This window comes from Kogia breviceps, chromosome 4, assembly GCF_026419965.1.
Source record: "Kogia breviceps isolate mKogBre1 chromosome 4, mKogBre1 haplotype 1, whole genome shotgun sequence".
Classification (NCBI taxonomy): Eukaryota; Metazoa; Chordata; class Mammalia; order Artiodactyla; family Physeteridae; genus Kogia; species Kogia breviceps.
In genome coordinates, this window is record NC_081313.1 from 91733991 (window position 1) to 91749061 (window position 15071).

General features: G+C 35.0%; 1 protein-coding gene across 19 annotated transcripts in view; it reads right to left on the reverse strand.

Moving 5' to 3' along the window:
• The window catches only part of APC (APC regulator of WNT signaling pathway), a 152299-nt gene that overhangs the window by 83426 nt on the left and 53802 nt on the right, over nt 1-15071 (reverse strand). For 8 of the 19 annotated variants that reach the window (XM_059062167.2, XM_059062171.2, XM_059062163.2 and 5 more), the window contains exon 2: nt 3177-3261. In XM_059062167.2, the coding sequence (XP_058918150.1) occupies nt 3177-3261 (85 nt within the window). Of the gene's footprint in view, nt 1-3176; nt 3262-8848; nt 9028-12547; nt 12701-15071 lie in introns of those variants that run through there. The other 11 variants (XM_067031441.1, XM_067031447.1, XM_067031444.1 and 8 more) reach the window with 3 other exon arrangements.

The following is a 15071-nucleotide window of genomic DNA, read 5'->3' on the forward strand; positions in this document are numbered from 1 at the left end:
TTCCCTCTTAGAACTGTTTTTGCTCTATCCCATAGCTTTGGGGTCATTGTGTTTTCATTGTTATTTGTTTCTAGGTATTTTTTGATTTCCTCTTTGATTTCTTCAGTGATCACTTCGTTATTAAGTAGTGTATTGTTTAGCCTCCATGTGTTTGTATTTTTTACAGATTTTTCCTGTAATTGATATCTAGTCTCATAGCGTTGTGGTTGGAAAAGATACTTGGTACGAATTCAATTTTCTTAAATTTCCCAAGGCTTGATTTGTGACCCAGGATATGATCTATCCTGGATAATGTTCCATGAGCACTTGAGAAGAAAGTGTATTCTGTTGTTTTTGGATGGAATGTCCTATAAATATCAATTAAGTCCACCTTGTTTAATGTATCATTTAAAGCTTGTGCTTCCTTATTTATTTTCATTTTGGATGATTTGTCCATTGGTGAACGTGGGGTGTTAAAATCCCCTATGACTGTGTTACTGTCAATTTCCTCTTTTATGGCTGTCAGCATTTGCCTTATGTATTGAGGTGATCCTATGTTGGCTGCATAAATATTTACAATTGTTATAACTTCTTCTTGGATTGATCCCTTGATCATTTTGTAGTGTCCTTGTGTCTTATAATAAGTAGTTTTTGTTTAAAAGTCTATTTTGTCTGATATGAGAATTGCCACTCCAGCTTTCTTTGATTTCTATTTGCATGGAATATCTTTTTCCATCCCCTCATTTTCAGTCTGTATGTGTCCCTAGGTCTGAAGTGGGTCTCTTGTAGACAGCATATATACAGGTCTTGTTTTTGTATCCATTCAGCCAGTCTATGTCTTCCTGTTGGAGCATTTAATCCACTTACATTTAAGGTAATTATCGATATGTATGTTCCTATTACCATTTTCTTAATTGTTTTGGGTTTGTTATTGTAGGTCTTTTCCTTCTCTTGTGTTTCCTGCCTAGAGAAGTCCCTTCAGCATATGTTGTAAAGCTGGTTTGGTGGTGCTGAATTCTCTTAGCTTTTGCTTGTCTGTAAAGGTTTTAATTTCTCCATCAAATGTGAATTAGATCCTTGCTGGGTAGAGTAATATTGGTTGTAGGTTTTTTTTTCTTCAACACTTTAAATATGCCCTGCCACTCCCTTCTGGCTTACAGAGTTTCTGCTGAAAGATCAGCTGTTAACCTCATGGGGATTCCCTTGTGTGTTATTTGTTGTTTTTCCCTTGCTGCTTTTAATATTTATTTTTGTATTTAATTTTTGATAGTTTGATTAATATGTGTCTCGGCATGTTTCTCCTTGGATTTATCTTGTATGGGACTCTCTGTGCTTCCTGGACTTGATTAACTATTTCCTTTCCCGTATTAGTGAAGTTTTCAACTATAATCTCTTCAAATATTTTCTCAGTCCCTTTCTTTTTCTCTTTTTCTTCTGGGACCCCTGTAGTTCAAATGTTGGTGCCTTTAATGTTATCCCAGAGGTCTCTGAGACTGTCCTCAATTATTTTCATTCTTTTTTCTTTATTCTGCTCTGCAGTAGTTATTTCCACTATTTTATCTTCCAGGTCACTCATCCCTTCTTCTGCCTCAGTTATTCTGCTATTGATTCTTCTAGAGAATTTTAAATTTCATTTATTGTGTTGTTCATCACTGTTTGTTTGCTCTTTAATTCTTCTAGGTCCTTGTTAAACGTTTCTTGTATTTTCTCCATTCTATTTCTAAGATTTTGGATCATATTTACTACCGTTATTCTGAATTCTTTTTCAGGTAGACTGCGTATTTCCTCTCCATTTATTAGATCTGGTGAGTTTTTGCCTTGCTCCTTCATCTGCTGTGTGTTTTTCTGTCTTCTCACTTTACTTAACTTACTGTGTTTGGGGTCTCCTTTTCACAGGCTGCAGGTTCGTAGTTCCCGTTGTCTTTAGTGTCTGCCCCCACTGGCTAAGGTTGGTTCAATGGGTTGTGTAGGCTTCCTGGTGGAGGGGACTAGTGCCTGTGTTCTAGTGGATGAGGCTGGATCTTGTCTTTCTGGTGGGCAGGTCCACATCTGGTGGTGTGTTTTGAGGTGTTTGTGGCCTTATTATGATTTTAGGCAGTTTCTCTGCTAATGGGTGGGGTTGTATTCCTGTCTTGCTAGTTGTTTGGCATAGGATGTCCAGCACTATAGCTTGCTGGTCGTTGAGTGGAGCTGGGTATTGGTATTGAGATGGAGATCTCTGGGAGATTTTTGCCATTTGATATTACCTGGAGCTGGGAGGTCTTTTGTAGACCAATGTCCTGAACTTAACTCTCCCACCTCAGAGGCACAGTCCTGACGCTTGGTTGGAGCACCTAGAGCCTGTAACCCACACACCTGGTCACACAGAAATCCACGGGTCAGTGGGGACAGGTGAAACTTGAGGCTGGTTTCAACTCAAACTTGAACTCCAGAGATAACTTGTCACATGAACCCAGCCCCCTGTGGAGAAGACTTTACACACAGGCCAGTGAGCCACCCCATGACTCCCTCCTTGGCACCGCCCAGCGCTTCTATCTTTTAAAAATGAAATCTTTGGTTCATATTTTAGCCCTCCAAATTTAAGCCATTTTATAATATAATTGAAAATACATTATATATATTACATAAAGCCTGTAGGAGTACTAAATTATGGCAATTATTGAGCAGCAAATTTATATAGGAAACAGAAGAAATCCTTATCACAAATGCTGATGCTCAGAGAAATTCATTGACTCCTGGTCCTGTAAGAGAAACAGTCCCACGAAAAATCAGGCCATAGGTATATGAAGACAAAGCACTTCTATCCTGGACAGAACAAAGAAGGTTACTGACTCCTTCAAATGAAGCAATGGGCCCAGTCTGTGGCATACAGCTTATTAAAGGCCTATTTAGTGACTAGCAGAACAGCAATGAGTTTTAGAAAGAGATGAAAATTATCAAGGAAGGAATCTAAAATAGTTTATTCAAAGCCAAGAAAACCCAATACCAACATTCTAATCAAGAGAAGCTGTATTTGGGTATATACACCTAAAGCTGACAACTGGAGCTTAAAAAAATTACTTTAAACACTTTTTAAAGATCTACCTTTGATATATGTACATGTATAGCTGATTTACTTTGTTATAAAGCAGAAAGTAACACACCATTGTAAAGCAATTATACTCCAAAAAAGATGTTAAATAAATAAATAAATCTACCTTTGAGACGCTCTAATAAATCAATCTGTCCAGACGAAGCCATAGCTTCATCTTCAATACTTCCTTGTAGTTGTTTAAGTACTTCCTGTAAAAAAGAACACAATATATTAACATGACAAAGTTCTAAGTAATTATTTTTAATAATATCAACTTTATTTTTTAAATTAAAAAAAAAAATTGGGGGCTGCATTGGTTCTTCGTTGCTGCGTGCGGGCTTCTCATTGCACTGGCTTCTCTTGTTGCGGAGATGGGCTCTAGGCGCGCAGGCTCAGTAGTTGTGATGCACGGGCTCAGTAGTTGTGGCTCGTGGGCTCTAGAGCACAGGCTCAGTAATTGTAGCTCACGGGCTTAGTTGCTCCATGGCATGTGGGATCTTCCTGGACCAGAGATCCAACCTGTGTCCCCTGCACTGGCAGGCAGATTCTTAACTACTGTGCCACCAGGGAAGTCCCCTAAATAACTTTTTGAAGACATGCTTCTAAGTTTCTTGGCATTTAGGTCTGCTCAGGGAACAAAGTTATTTCAGATCTATCTGAAAACGTATCATACATTGTAAAGTATTCTACATATATTACCTATTACTAATTATGAATAATAAATTATAGCCCAACAACAGTGATATTTTGTGATAATGGTGATTATGGGTAGTCTCCATGCAATATATTATATATATGGAATAGTTAAGATATATTATCTGTAACTTCTGAAATAATATAGCAAAGTGGATCATTCTCCTCTTTCAGACAGATCAGCTGAGACTCAAAGACTTGCCTGAGGCACAAAAGCTAGTTATGTGTTTAAAATCCATGTCTCTTAAGCTTATACCAACATGGCCATGAATAACACCAGATTAACACAGTATGCTGTTTTACTTAACACCCCAATAAACAGCAAGTTTTTATATACTACATTTATGTACATTCTACTACTACAATGATTTATAATCAGCAGATAGGTAAGTGACTGTAATGCTCACTGTCTCCTGACTTTTGATCCATCATTTCCTTTCCCATCTAAATCCTTCTCTTGATAAACTTTTATCAAAGAAGGTTGGGAACTTTCATCTTCTACTAGTTTTTCTATAATTTATGTACATTTACATTTTATATATTCTGAGGCATCCCATTCTAGTTCACAGAAAAATCTTTTGTTGCCCAACTAGGTTTCCAAATGCAAAACAGTGTATTTGAACATTTACAATCTTACAGCTATGGGTAGCGTTCCTCTATATGAAAAATGATCCATAAATAGATTGAAAAGGAAATATGTCAAAAAGTGAGTAAATGTAGCAAAGACAACTTCACTGGTTTACCTTGACAGTGACATTATAAGCATTAAGAAAAGAATCCCTATGTTAACAACAAGAAATAGCCTGTGACCTTAAGATCTGACCTTCAAATAATAGACCATGTTGGAGGTTAAAAGGCTTAGATAAGTAGACATGGGAACGTGGAGGTGACTGATATTCACGTTCAGAAATTATGTCAGAGTGTATCACAACTGTGGGATAGAAAATAAATTTGCACAGGGATGCCTTTCTCAAATGAATGTAGATTACTCTAAAACATTTAGTATAAACATCAAGACACCATCTCTTCCATAAATTTTGAGATTACCACTGTAGGCTACCTGCAGTGTTTAGGATCCCAATTCTCCTTCCATCCACTGCTGCTGGTAGTCTTTCAATGATCCTTTAATCTTATCCCTATTTCTTATAATGCCCAGTCTCACAATTCAACAACTGCCTTTCTCAAATAACCTCCAATTATATGTCTAATCCTAACCTCACTTGCAAATTTCAGACTCACTTTCCCAGTATGACTGATGGATGCTTTACATCCGGTGCATCTGGATGATATGAACTGCACATGTAAATGTCCGAACTATCATTTTGTGCCACTAAAACCTGTTCTTCGCCTTGTATTCCTTCAGTTAAATGGCAGTAGCTTTCTTTTGTACCTCCAGGCTCAAATCCTCAGTGTCCCCTCCTTCATCTTCCCAATCAGTGATCAAATTTTGTATTCTAGCTCTATTATCTCTCTTACAGCCATCTCTTTTCTTTTCTTACTGTCACTATCCTGGTTATTAACCTCAAAACTACTAAAATAAACTCCTAAATGGTCCTACCTTGCACAGAACTATCAGAGTAAGCCTTTTAAAACACAGCTCTGATCAGGTCTCTCTTTATACAAGATTATTCTCCAAAGCCTATCATCAAGAGTTAACAGTGGTATTCTATGAAAGTTAGAATTACAAGCAATTTTTTTGCTTGTTTTTGGTTTCCTAATTTTAAAACAACAGGTATTACAAAAAATATTGTTTTTAGAAAAGGTACAAGTACTTAAGAGTTCAAAAACAACAAGAAAAAGAAATCCTTGGCATCTCATAGGACATGTACCTAATTTTTCAAAACTAATGGCACATTAACATTTTAAAAACATGTTAAAAATAAAGAAAAATTAAAATAACACCAACAAAAGAAATTAAAAGGCTAAGTAAACCTGCATGTCCAACAATGGATTAAATAAATTTATGGCATTAGCCATACAATGGAATATTACAGAACTATGAAAATATTATAAAATATTTAATGACATGAAAAGATGACTATATTAAATTTAAAAGCATGCTTCAAAATACGATCCCATTAAATGCATGCCTGCATAAAATGCACAGAGAAACATACACACATTATCAAGGTTACTGCTGGTATTAAAAACATTTTTTAAATGGGTGATTTTGATATCTTTTTGTTTGCTCATATTTCCTAATTTTTAAAAATAGTAAATATGCACAACTTGTAATATGTTTTTTTAAAGTTTCTGTGCATGTGGTTATAAGTCTGTTGATACAAGCTTTAACCACAAAAGTAAATAAAATTATTGAAATTTAAGGTTTAAAAAAAATTTTTTTAAGACTTTCAAAGCAGCCACCTTGGAAGCTACTTATTCCAATATGTTCCATTCAACTTTTTTGTACATTGAGTTATGAACCTCACCAAAAAAAGAAAAAAATGCACACATTATTAATTCATAGTCAGATCTAGTTACCTTGCCTCTAGATGACATCATCCAGCATGACTACATTACTCACTACTTTGTTGTGAATAGTTTATGGCTATTTCATGATAAAAATTAGCCCTATTTTTTTTTTCTGTTTTACTGAGATACAACATACATATGAAAAGTACACCAATATTAAGTTTCTGATGTAATCTAAGTATCTATGTAATCACTACCCAGGGAAGACACAAAACATTTCCAGCATCTCAGAAGGTTCCCTTTTGCCTCTTACCAATCAATATTCACTCCCCAGAGTTAACCAGTATTCTGATTTCTGTATCTATTAGTTGGCATGCTTGTGAACTGCATATAAATGAAATCATACAGTATACAGTCTTTTGTGTCTCACGTTTTTTGCTCACCAAAATTTCTATGAGATTTATTCATGCTGTTGCATGTATCAGCTATTTTTTTTAATGCTATGTAGTTATCCACTGTATGAATGCACCTTAATGATTTATCCTTTATTCGTCCTCTTGATGGACATTTGGGTGGTTGCCAGTTTGGAGGCTATTATGAAGAATGCTACTATGAACATTTTTGCACATATCTTCAGGTGGACACATGCACTCACTTCTCTTGAGTATATATCTGGAAGTTTAAACGCTGAGTCATAGGGTTTAACTTTAAAAGAAACTGCTGAATGGTTTTCCAAAGATGATGTGCCATTTTATACTCCTACCAGCAATGTATAAGCATCTTGATGTTCCACATTTGGCATGATCAGTCTTTTAAATTTTAGTGATTTTAGTAGGAATGAAATGATATTTGGATTTTCCTGAGGATAAAGGATGCTGAAACTCTTTACATGTGCTTACTGACCATTTACCTTCCTTTTTGAATTGTCTTTTCAAGTTTTGGGCCAGATTTTAAAAACTGGACTTTTAAAATTATTGGTTTGTAAAAATTCTTTGTATATTCTGAACCAAGTCCTTTATCAGATATATGTACTGAAAATATTTTCTTCCAGTCTATGCCTTGCCTTTTCATTTTCTTAATGAAGTCTTTTGAAAAGACTAAGTTTCAAATCTGATGATGTTCATTTTATACATTTTTTTCTTTTATGTTTAGAGCTTTATGTGTACTAAGAAATTTTGCCTTCATGAAGGTCAAAGTGATATTATCCTATATTTTCTTCTAGAAACGTAATGGAGTCTTTTGATGAACAAAAGCTGTCAGTTTTAATGATGTCCAACTGATAAATTTTCAGTACTTTGGCATTCTATTTAAAAAATCTTTGCCTACTGTAAGGAGATGAAGCTATTCCCTAAGTTTTCTTCCAGAAGGAAACTGCTCTGTCTTCACATTTACTTTTTTTGCATATGATTTACTTCAATTACTTTTTTGCACATGATCTGAGGTAGAGCTCTTGGTTCTTTTTTGTTGTTTTTTCCTTCATACAGATATTTAATTGCCTCTGCACCATTTATCAAAAAGACCAGCCTTTCCCCACTGATCTGCAGGGATGCCTGGATCATAAATCAGGTGACCATATATATGTAGGTATTTTTCTCAACTCTACTGCTGTTAGTCTACTAATCTACTCTAAGTATCACACTGTCTTAATAACTTCACAATAGCTTTACATTAATTCTCAGCCACTACGTCTTTAAATATTACTTTTGCTCCATTCTCTTCCCCTGCCCCTTCTAAGACTTCAATTATATTTGCCTTTACCTATTTGCCTGTGTCCCTCATAACTCTTACATATTCTTTTTCTTTTCCATTTTTCTTCCTCTTCTGTGCTTCAGTTTGGATATTTTTCTATTGACCTTTCTACATGTTCACTAATTCTATCTTCTCACTAGTTAATTAATCCTGTGTTTAACCTGTGGTCAAGCCCATCCAATAAGTTAATGTTAAAAATATTTCAGTTATAGAATATCTATATGATTCTTAATTACAGATTCCAATTCTCTGTCAAGATTTTCTGATTTTTCATCCATTTAATCCATCTTTTCCTTTTTTTTTCAAAACATTTAAATTACGTTAATATCTTTGACTACTAATTACAACACATGGATCATCTTGGGATTTGCTTCTATTTTCTATTTGTTCTTTTGATTATCAGTCATTTTCCTATTTCTTTGTATTTCTTGTAACTTTTAACTGCATGCTAGTCGTTATGTATACAAGAACAATAAAGACTTCAGATCAGATTTTGCCTCAAAGAGTTTGCCCTTTCCACCACTGGGGTCTGATTTCCTTCATCCAATAACTGAAAATAGGTTGCAGTTGCAGTTTAAGTGAACTTCATATCTGATTTGGTTTGCCAAGTTCCTTGAATGTCTCTCTCCTCTACACTTAGACTGAGGAGACCTGTTGTATGAGTATTCCTCTACCAGGACATGGCCTCCTAACATCCTGCCTCCATAGTCCATCCCCAGTATCCTTCCCCACAGTAAGACTCAGCCAATGCCCCATGCATTTGGAGAAAATTTGGGAAAACTAGCCATGCATTTGGAGCTCCTCTAAATGTCAATACTTCACATCTGCCCACATGTTTGTCAAGACCTCCAACAGTTTCTTTCCTCCAGTACAGTCCTGTGCCAGTGATGAATTATCAGTCTATACCTAGAAATAGCAAATACCCCTGGGGAAGAAAATTACCAGTGATCTCAGCTCATCTAGAAAGGTCTCTTTCCTCTTAGGAATTTTAGTTAATACAGTCCTTGATGATTTCACAGTTCTCCAATGTCTTTAAAAGTACGATTTTTATTTTTTATCCAGTGTTTCTAGTTGCTGCAGTAGTACTGATTGATTGCCTGGGGCTGCATGCTGCATACAACCTAAAAGAAGTCCTCAATTTCAGAGAGTTTTTAAGAGAATATGCAACACAACTGCAAAGCAATTCCAAATAAAATACTTCAAAAAATATTTTGAGAACGACAGCTTTTTAAATTAATATGTAAAATTTAAAGGAGAGAATATTCATTTGTATTTATAAATTCTGGAAGTTTGATTTTAAAAAATTACTTAGTTACATTACATAATCACATTATTTTAAAAAACATTTAAAGATTTTAAAAACATCAGAGACTTAATTATTAGAGACAAAATATGCTGTGGTCCTATCAGTAAATAGGAAATATTTATCAATGAGCAACTGTGTCATTTCAAGGGGGTTTCTGCTTGATCCACTTCTGTTTTTCTCAATATATATCATAGTTATTTATTCTTTTCATTACCAGATACAAGTATACTTGGTAATAAAATCTTCAAAATAAATTATGAAATGTGCCAATTTGAATTTCTACTTCTCATTTTTTCTTATACTCTGAAAACAAAAGATACTTTCCATGTATGGTTTTATAGTTTACAGAGCAAGTTATAAATATTTCATTTTGCCAAAATACAAAAAAGATTAAAATGGTTGATTAATATTTTACCTAAAGATAATTATTTCTATACCATGCCATATCTCAGTTTAAATGCTTCACAACTCACCATATTTACCTTGTTGTTATGCTCACCATTTTAAAGTAAATCACATTCATTTCTAGCCCTGAAGTAAAAAATATAGTACCTAATTTCTCTTAAGGTTAGCTGTAATTGCTGCATTTATCTGATCTAAATCCCACAAAATCTGTATTTTGTTTTAATTACAGAAATGTCAAGTATATACATAAATGTAGAGAACAATATAACAAACTCTTACGTATCCTCACATCTTACTTCAGTAACTATCAACTCATCGGCTTCTTTCATCTATACCCATAACCATTTTCTCCATTCCCCCACAACCCAAATTTATCTGAAAAACAAATCTCAGACACACTGTTTCTTCTGTAAAAAAATTCGATATGTATATTTACACAGGGATTCTTTCTAAACACAACCACAATGCCATCATTATACCTAAAAAATAAGCATTTCCTTAATACTCTCAAATATATAGTCAGTGTTCACATTTCCCTAACTGTTGTACACATATTTCCCTGACACACACACAAAAAATATTTTTATAGTATCAATGACATGTAATCAATAGCAAAGCAGTATTCTCTTTTGCCACTAGATGGTACTACTGCATAAACTTCAGAAATCCTGAGATAGCTAGTTGGAGGAGACACACCTTGCCTTCCATAGTGTAAATACGTTAATGATTAGGAAACATAATTCAAGATTATATGATGGATTCCAAAGTCTAATAAGTGATTTTTTGAGAAATAACCATTGTTTTGGATTAACTTTAATCCAATGTAGGAAGTGCCAATGTTTCCAAGTGTCTTTTCACAAATCGATAATCTACGACAAAATAAACACGTCATGGTTCCTATTCTTTAACACCATAAAGCCTCTTAAAAGGAGAGATACATAAATAATTTCGGTACAAGGGTGTAACTGCTATAATAACATATACCCAATCCTGAAGAAATATGTGGATGGCTTAGCAAGGATGTCTGTAAAAGCACTTGCTGAGTAATAATCAATTCACAGTTAAATCCAGATAATATTAGTATTTAATATTAAATAGTAATATTCATGATGTATATTATACCACATGGCTAAGAGGTCACCCTGATATTCCACTGTAGAAATTTAAGGGTCTGACTTGTATTGTTACTCTGAGAGACATTCCATTTCAACATGGAGATGGATCTAAAGATAGGTTAAAATATTTCCCAAAAATGAATTTTAAATTTGCTCAAGTTTTTTTTTTTTTTTTTTAAAAAAACAACTTTTAAAAGGGATCTCAGAATTCTGCACTACAAAAGAGACATTGAGATAGGCATTCCAGGAAGAATTCCCTACTAAGTATACTTCTGAAGTAGATGAAAGAGTAGTCCTGCTGGGAATTTTAAGATTTTTATCTTTAAACTTTTAAAACCACATGCCATGTACAATAATTTTAGATATATTATGTTGATCTGTGTTAATATACCAGACTATTCTTTTTTAACCTAGTAGGTAATTGAGTCAGCTATTTTTAAGGTCACCCAAAGTCTGTAGTGAGAAAAAATGTTTCTTTATAGTCTACTTAATCTCCAAAAGGACTTGAGGTAGGTATCTTGGAGATCTGTCAACTGCTACTGCCATAGAAATAGGCAATTAGAGTGGAAAAGATTTATAGATACATAGGGAGGGAGGGATGGAGGGAGGGAGAGAAAGAAAGAAAGAGAAAGACAAAGAGAGAGAAAGAGAGAGAGAAAGAGAGAAAGAAAGAGAAAGAAAGAAAGAAAGAAAGAAAGAAAAAGAAAAGAAAAAAGAGAAAGAAAGAAAAAGAAAGAAAAGCTCATATGAGTAAAAGGCTGAACTGTTATGATAATGAATACAAAAGTAAAAGAGGAGCAAAAAGAGTTCAGTGATATACAGAAGCCTGAAGAATAAGGGAGACCTCAAAATGCATGGAAAAAGAACTAGAAGAGACTAGGAAATGAATAAGGAATAAGAGTAGTGAGCAGACAGGAAGAAAGGGTCGGAAACCCAGATGTTAAAATAGCCAAGGTACAGAAACAACACGTAGCAGGAAGAATTTTTCAAAAGAGAAGGAGGTAACAGTTTTGTTGAATCTCCAATTCTATAAAGTTATTAAATTCAGTGAGAGGAGAATCTGCCTAAGTAGCTGGAAATTCAAACAGTTAAAAGTTTTAACCTTAATTATTTTGAAATTAGAACATATTTTCCCCAGTGCAGATTTAATATTTTATAACTTTTCGTGGAGGTTATCACAGCTTTTCAATATTAATTGGGAAACCAATTTCAGGGCGTGAAGGTGTCATGGAAATCATCTATGCTAGTGCAATGACTGTATTTTCCAAATAAGGCAACTTAATTCTAGAAGGGTACCCTAGAATATGTAGTTTAGCTTATGGCAAAACGAGGAACAGGACCAGGTACTGACTCTCAGTTCAGGACTCTTCCCACTAGGGCACCCTGATTTTCTTGATCATCTATCATTGCAGCACTTAAGTGAAGACAAGATCTGAGAGAGTTGGGGATGATGGCAATATTTAATACTTGAGATAGATTCTAAGGTTGTGAGGCTAGTTTCTATGAATTACACGGAACACCCAGTCTCACTATAGTGACGGTTAAGTTGGCCTTTTATTTTTAAGCTTAAAAATAACTAAGAACTAACTAATGAGTCACTGGGGTTTTACAATCATTTTCTTTATATAATTTGCTGGATGAATTCAAAACATTCTGTTTAAAAATATAAATGTTAACTTTTGCAAGAAAGAGTTTACATATTACTGCTTAACTTACAACACACTTTTAAGTAAATGAAGTGTCTAATCCACGTTTACAGAAAGGAGTACTGAATAAAAATGGATAAACTACAATTAAAAGTCACAGTCTTGATACCTTCATATTAGATGCCTCAGTTTCCAGTTTTGTAAGATGATTGGAATTATCTTCTAGCTCTTGTCGAAGATTTGAGTTCTCCATCTTCAGTGCCTCAACTTGCTTTAACAACTGATCATATGAAGCTGCAGCCATCCTTGGCTACCCTTGGACCTATAAGGTTAAAAAGGATTTTGAAATTCACTACTAAAAATATAGTGGCTGCTTGTTTACAAAGAAAGGGATAAAGAAACAAAACCCTGGAGATACTTAATAAGAAGAATTTTGTTTATGTAGTAGTTTCCATCTCAAAACAATATTGTGCAAGTAGCAGCATCTTTCTAAGAGGATGAAATACTGGGGTCTTAATTAAAGACAGAGAGGACTAAAATAGAAGAGAACTTCAGTAGTGTTTGAAAACATTTGTCTTTTCACAGGTGGATGAAATTTCTATTAGGTTAGAATTTTTTAGAAGGTTTTAAAGATATTTTAAATGGCAAGACTTAGGAAATATAGTCATTGATAAGAAATTTATTTATATTGGTAATATTAATTTATTTCTGGATTTTGTCCAATAGTCACATAATTTTAAAGCCAAAATGGATTAATGAGATTAGGTATTGCATTCTACCACTTTTCATTTGATAAAAGGCTAGTCTTAAACATTATCCATAGGGAAGTAAGAAGTTCCAAGAAGGCCTCATTAAAAAGGCAGTCATTAACAAAATGGACACAAGGGAGAAGTTTAGATTGAGACTTCAAATCTTTTGGCTAGAAAGATGATAATAATTACTAGTATAAATTCTAATACATTCATCCAAAAGGATGAATATAACAGGCCATGCTATGGCATATGCATCTTGGGACCCACTGTGTTCAGACTGAGGCTGAAAGACACTTAAAGAAAACTGATGACTTTAGGAGTAGAGACTGTCAAAGAGAAGTGAAGAAGAGCCTGGCTATTAATTACATGACTATGAAAGAAGAGGGGAGAAAAGAAAGATATCAAAGATAGCCAGGTAATAAGAGGTCCTTGGCCTGAAGAATTAGAGAATGCTAGGAGGTACGTTCAGACTAACCAAGTTGCAAAGACCCAGATTCTCTTTTTAGTTTAATCCCAAACTCACTTAGGAATAAATAAAATTCTACCTATATTTAAAAGCTAAAAAGTACAACAACGTTTGTACTCAAGCAATACTTAAAGATCTGGACATTAAAAAAAATGTTTCTGGGGCTTCACTGGTGGCGCAGTGGCTGAGAATCCTCCTGCCGATGCAGGGGACACGGGTTCGTGCACCGGTCCGGGAAGATCCCACATGCCGCGGAGTGGCTGGGCCTGTGAGCCATGGCCACTGAGCCTGTGCGTCGGGAGCCTGTGCTCCGCAATGGGAGAGGCCCGCGTACCACACACACACACACAGACAAAAAGTTTCTGTAATAAAAATCCACTACACAAAATAAGGCAGACAAATTATAATACTGTCTAGTCATGACAATATTGGGGGTTCAGCAACTGGAAGGTCCCTAACAAGGGAAATCAAGGGACTCAGGTCTCGTCTGTTTGCGAATGGCTAGACTCAATGATAAACCTGGTGCAACCCACCGTCTCCTGAGGAGGAAATGGAATCCTGGGAGGTAGGGGTCACTCACAAAAGTCTTTACTGCTGAAAAGAATGACTTGTATTTGGAGATCTGGGTCTTCATGTCAACCTTGGTCCTGTTTTTACCTTTACTCCTTCACTGAAATTCATTTCACCATTTGTACAATGGACATTTACTACCTGTTCTAATATAATTTACAGGGATATTGTTAGCATTAAGAAACAAAAGGAGGGTCTAAAAATAAAAGTGCTGTGTAAGTTATATTACGAAAATACACTTGAAACAGAACTTCCTTAGTAAGACCTACTGTTGATCTATTGTTATTGTTGTAAGCCCCAGTCCCCCAACCGATGGACAAGTGGTGAAGAATAATTCACCCTCTTGAAAAGGACAGAGATGTCTCAAAAACAAGGGAGAAATTCATAGGTGGGGTCACTTATCTGTTTTACACCATACCACTAATAAGCAGGTCTGGAAAGAGGTAGCACATTAAAAACCATGTGACAGAAGTGGGGATCTGACAGTATTTAATAATGAAAGCCCTAAAATTCTTCATTTCAAATAAAATCCTAACAGGTAATTTTCCACTAAAATAATAAAATAAGAGGAAAGGTAATAACACAGAGAAAGAGCAAAGTACACAGAAGTATGCTAAGACACAGAGGTTATAACCTCACACAATCACAAAAAGAACCAGATGGGCAAAATGAACACGAGACTACTGAAAGTGCTCTTCACTGGAGGGAAAAGAATTCAGCCCTTCAGATGGACAATTAAAACATTTGACCATGGGACTTCCCTGGTGGTCCAGTGGTTAAAACTCCATGCTCCCAATGCAGGGGGTCTGGGTTCGATCCCTGGTCAGGGAAATAGATCCCACATGCTGCAACTGAGGCCCAGCGCAGCCAAATGAATAAATAAATATTTTAAAAAAATTTTGATC